The sequence below is a fragment of the Citrus clementina genome, unplaced genomic scaffold, assembly GCF_000493195.1.
Source record: "Citrus clementina cultivar Clemenules unplaced genomic scaffold, Citrus_clementina_v1.0 scaffold_5, whole genome shotgun sequence".
Classification (NCBI taxonomy): Eukaryota; Viridiplantae; Streptophyta; class Magnoliopsida; order Sapindales; family Rutaceae; genus Citrus; species Citrus x clementina.
Genome location: NW_006262201.1, coordinates 20,355,672 through 20,360,976, shown reverse-complemented (window position 1 = coordinate 20,360,976; position 5,305 = coordinate 20,355,672). Strand labels below are relative to the sequence as shown.

Sequence of the window (5,305 nt, the reverse complement as noted above, 5' to 3'; positions counted from 1 at the left end):
TCTCTCTCTCTGGGAATCAGGAATCGGAAGACAACAAGGAATTTTTCCTGTCTTCAGATTAATTTCCCATTTCTTCTATACTGTTCTTTAAAGAAGAACAAAATAAAGCAAAATCAAATATAAGATTTGTAGTTCCTTTTAAAGTTTATAATAAGTTTAAAGTTCTGTATGTTTAAATTTCTGTAATTTAATTTAAAGCATTTTAATTTTCATAATTTATTTTAAAGCATTTAAATTTCAGTAATTTAAATTTTATGCATGCTTTGTAGACTGATCTGTATCAGATCTGCCATATAAATTGTTACATTCCTCTGAGGCAACTAGACCAGATCTCAATCCTCAGTTGTATCTTTTTTTCTCCCTCCATCCAATCAGAGTGCTATTTCTGGGAACCAGATCTAGTACTATATATGAGCCTTTAGATCTGTTGCTAGGCTTGTTTAAATATCTAATCCATATTTGGTAAAGCATTAATTAAAAGAGTATATCGGCGGGAATCCATCGACGTAAGTTCCAGAGGTGAACCCGAATGGGCACTAGTCTGGTCCGCACTGATGGTTAACAAGCCACGTACCAATTTAATTATAATTAAAAGCAATCAACCGCGTATCAAAGAACAACCATATTGTTCAATTGTATTATTTAGAGTTTAAAATTGCAGATCTTCTTAATTCGCATCCATCCTTCGATCCTATATATATATATAAAATATTGAAGCCCAATATCCAGTTGTTCCAATCTTTTTGTTCATAGATTACAAACAGCTAAATTCTAAAGACAACTTATAAAGTTGCAGTAGACCCAAGCGATGTCCTTATTGTCTCATCATAGCCACAATTAACTCTCATATATTTACTAGAGCAAACATTTAAAAAAAAAACAATTATCACGCACAGTCAAGCTCAGATACACCGGAAAGTAACACAATTTTCAAACACAAGGCTCAATGGAAGAAATGATGATATTTTATACAACTTTAACCTCATGTCATACAAAACCGTAAGTGTAAATTTTTTTAGTTTTCCAATTGTTCCTTGCTTAGTAAGTTAATATTTATAAGAGTGATGATATATCCATAAATTCTTGTACAAATTTATTTTGTACAAATTTATCTTGTACAAACTAACGTGTTATTAATTCATTAATTGAATGAAAATATAAAATAATATAAATAAATCATGAAATAATATAAATAAATCATGTGAGCCAAAAAATATTTAATTCAACCAATTTTATCATGCTACATCAGTTTGTACAAAATAAGTTTGTACAAGAATTTGTAGCTATATCATTACTCTATTTATAAACAACTTTCACCATATCAAACAAACTGAAAATAGAAAAATAAAAAGTGAACTAAGTTGACGACGTCTGTAAGTCTCTGGTAGTAATAATTTAGACGGAAAAATTATTTTGGTTACTAATTACAGTACATAGAAATTAGATAACCCTATAGTTTACATGCAATCATTTTCTTGTGATATTGTTTAGCAATAACAAGCTACTAAGGACACTTAAAAACTTATTCAAATTAAATCAGCAATCTTATAGCTATAAGATTTGATTTTCCCCTTGTTAGTTTTGTTGTCGGTTACTGGAGAAGCTGTGATGAATTAGCATAAACAAGCCTTCTTCTCAAATTGGCCCAAACTTTTAAGTTTCTAATTCGAGTAGATATAAAAAAATCACATTACACACCAATTTTCATCTTCCAACTCAAGTCTCTCAATACTCAAATGCAATTTCAAGGATACTAAAGCTGCAAATGTCAAATAAATCAATTAAACTATATCAATTAGAATAGAAAAGTTTATAATATATAACAACAATAAATATATTGAATTTTTTGAATACTAAGAATCAAAGATAAAGTATCCTCATAGCAAATTCCAATACGATTAAAATAAAATAAGAAAATTATAATATCTCTGTCATCTCTCCAATAGCTTCTCTTGCTGGTTCAATTTTATCTCTAGCTAGCTCTATATATTCAACTACTTGTTCTTGTCTTTTTTTTTTTTTTTTGGTTCCCTTTTCATCTGCCCATAGAAAGACAAACATCACGCCAAAAATTACCAATCCAACTACTAGGCTGAAACTCAAAATTTCTAGCCATGAAAAATGAAGATAAATTCAAATATTAGATGTTCCTTGCAGAAGGAAAAGGAAAAAAAAAAGAAAAAAGAAATTGTTACCTATTTAGATACGAAATAAATAGCTACGACAATTTAAAAAACTTGCTGAAGAGGCTAAATATTGCTACAAAATAAGAGTTCTCGTCACCAACATGCATACACAGTGTTCAAACTAGAAGCCAAAATACCTAGGTATATATATATATATATAATATCTCACATTACGATAAATTTTTTTTTTTATATTAGCTGAGTATATGATTATAAAAGACTTACCGACATGATAACTGCTAACAATCTAATGTTGAAGCTCAATATCCAGTTGCCCAAATCTTTTTGCTCATAAATTGCAAACAAACACGAATTGCTGCAAAGAAACCGATAATAGTTGTATTAGTCAACAGAAGTGGAAATTGGTGATTTAAATGAGTCTGCCAACATAATAACAAAATAAGTCCCGTTACTTACAAGAAATTACAAATACATTGCATAACAATAAAATGTTATGCATAATTATATTTATCTAAATGACAAATGAAACTAAATATAATAGATAAGACCTCTTGGCCAACAACGAACCAAGGATATATTTTTGATGTTTCATATACTAGTAGTCTCTCATGCTTCTTATATGTATAATATTCAATTATGTTGATATTATCATAGCTCCTTTGAGGAGAGAAGTGATATAGATACACTATTAATGTAGGAATCCATTATAGTAAAAATATTATAATCTAATTAAATTCTTTGTGTAATTTAATCTAGCAATATAACCATGACTACAAAAAGCAAAAGCTTTATAAACGTTTTAAATGGTGTTAAAAACATTATGCTTGAAACACCAAATAGTCTATAATATTACCTCTTGGAATGCCATGCAAAAGTACTAATAACAGCGGTGGCGATTGTGAAAGGGTGAGCCATCGGTATGGCTAAATGCATCCTGCTGTTGCCCATCAGCTGCTCAAGTATGTCCGTGCCAATCGCAAAAAGTATACTATCATTATGACAAAAAGATTTTGGATAGATAAAAAGTTTACTTTCTGCAATTAGTGCAGACATACTTAAGTAGCTGGGGCAGCAACAGGATGCATTTGGTCATACCTGTGGCTCACTCATTCATGTTTACCACTATTGTTACTGGTACTCTTGCATGGTATTTTGAGAGGTACTATTATAAATATTTGATTTTTCAAGCATATTATTTAAAATGTTTATGAACTTTTTGCTTTCTATAGTCATAGTTATATTGCTAGATAAAATTACATAAAAAATTTAATTAAACTACAATATTTTTACTATAATAGTTTCCTACATTAATAGTGCATCTATATCACTTCTCTCCCCAAAAGAGCTGAATGTTATACATACAAGAAGCATGAGAGACTAATGACATAAAACATAAAAAATATAACCTTGGTTCATTATTGGCCAGGGGATCTTACCTATCATATTCAGTTTCACTTGTCATTTAGATAAATATGATTATGCATAACATTTTATTATTATTACTCTGCCATTATCATTATCTTTATTACTCTCACATCCTTTTTTCTGATAAGAAATGTGCCAATCAGATAAGTATGAACTTGACCCCAAAAATTCTAGAATCTAGTTCTGATGATGACTAGCTCTTTTGACTCAAGGACCAAATAGCATCCTGATAAATTTTTACAAACCTCGTACTGATTAGAGACGGTTCATTATATATAAAACAGAACCTCATGACTGCATGGTGGGTGCCATTCTATGTTAAATTAAACAAATTGAATTGTTTATTTCTTACAAAATGTAGTGAACAAGAAAATGGTTAGTGGCCAATTGGTCTATTTTAATTAAGTGATTGATGGGTGAGTAATTTTGAATGAGCCCTTGTTTCCTGTTTCTTACCCAAGGTTGAAAAAGCAAAGACAACGATGCTTTTACTTATCTTTTACTTTTAAGTAGAAGTAAAAGCAAAAGCTAACCCAAACAAGCCCTTAGACTTTAAAAACTAAAATAACTAGCTTATAAAAATTGCACCATTTCAATTCATGATAGATATCTACCATGCTCATCAAACGACGATATCTATCATGAATTTAAATGTGTCGTTTTAATTTGTTAATAATAGCAAATTCAAGCATGACTCTTATCTATCATCGACTTATGTCATTAAGCTATAAGTCACAAATATGTCATAAATTCTTGATATATATTTTATATGTCACAAAAATGTTATGCTTCTACGATGGATTCGTGACACAACGATATCCATCATAAAAAATCTGTCATAAATCAATGCTTTTTAGTAGTGAATGGGAACAATATAGGAATTTGAAAGAGTGTGTTAAGTGAAAACTTATATTTTTATATTATCAATTGAGTGTGCAAAGCAAATAAGTGTTTAAAGTAGATTTTTAGAGTACAAATAATCCACCCATAAAAATATCATGCACCACAAGATGAGTGGCATTGCTCACTACAAATTAAAAAAAAGTAAATCATATGCTCATGAGAAATATTAATATAGGCATACCAAATAGTCTCTCGAAACTACTATAAGATTTTCTTAGTTCATTCGAATTCTTTCTTAATCATTTGGAGAAATAGGAGAGGCTTTTATTTATTTGATTTGATTTAATTAATTATTTTGATAGAAATTATATTAAATTATATAGAGACAGTAATGGGTTTTCCTTGCTTGTAATGGTTGACAGGCTAACAGCAAGAAAAGCTTACACAATTAAATCGCAAAATAAGTGCGCTTCTATAATTTGTTTACTATTTTATGAACAAAAAGGAAAAATTCCAAAGTTAAAATCTTCTATGCCCTAAAGGAAAGAGAAATGACAAATTGTACGAACTACAGAGCTTTTGAAGTGGAGTCTACCTACTATGTGACCCAAAGAGCCGTATCTGGATTTCATAAACAAAATCGCTTTTAAAGTTACAAATTACTAACGAGAATGGGACCCTAAAACTGAGAACATAGAAGAGAGTACTTTCAAGTCTCAATTAAAATGTAGAGAAAAAGAAAAAGAAAAAATTGTGCTTGTAATAGAGCTCATCTCTCAAGCCAACATTTCTAGCTAGCAAAGGATGGAAGGAAGGATTTTAGATAATATATTTCCAACAAATGAAAACTTTTTTTTTTCCAGTTTGATGATTGTATATAACATTCTTTA

General features: G+C 29.6%; 1 protein-coding gene across 5 annotated transcripts in view; it reads right to left on the bottom strand.

Annotated features, from left to right (window-relative positions):
* Positions 1-1,386: 1,386 nt before the first annotated feature.
* The window catches only part of LOC112098499 (dr1-associated corepressor-like), a 10,649-nt gene continuing 6,730 nt past the window's right edge, over positions 1,387-5,305 (bottom strand). The window contains exons 4-6 of one of the 5 annotated variants that reach the window (XM_024184996.1): positions 2,412-2,502; positions 2,196-2,259; positions 2,027-2,039 (exon numbers count right to left, since the gene is read on the bottom strand). In XM_024184996.1, the coding sequence (XP_024040764.1) occupies positions 2,200-2,259; positions 2,412-2,502 (151 nt within the window). In that variant the 3' untranslated portion in view covers positions 2,027-2,039; positions 2,196-2,199. Of the gene's footprint in view, positions 1,760-1,888; positions 2,260-2,411; positions 2,503-5,305 lie in introns of those variants that run through there. The other 4 variants (XM_024184999.1, XM_024184997.1, XM_024184998.1 and 1 more) reach the window with 4 other exon arrangements.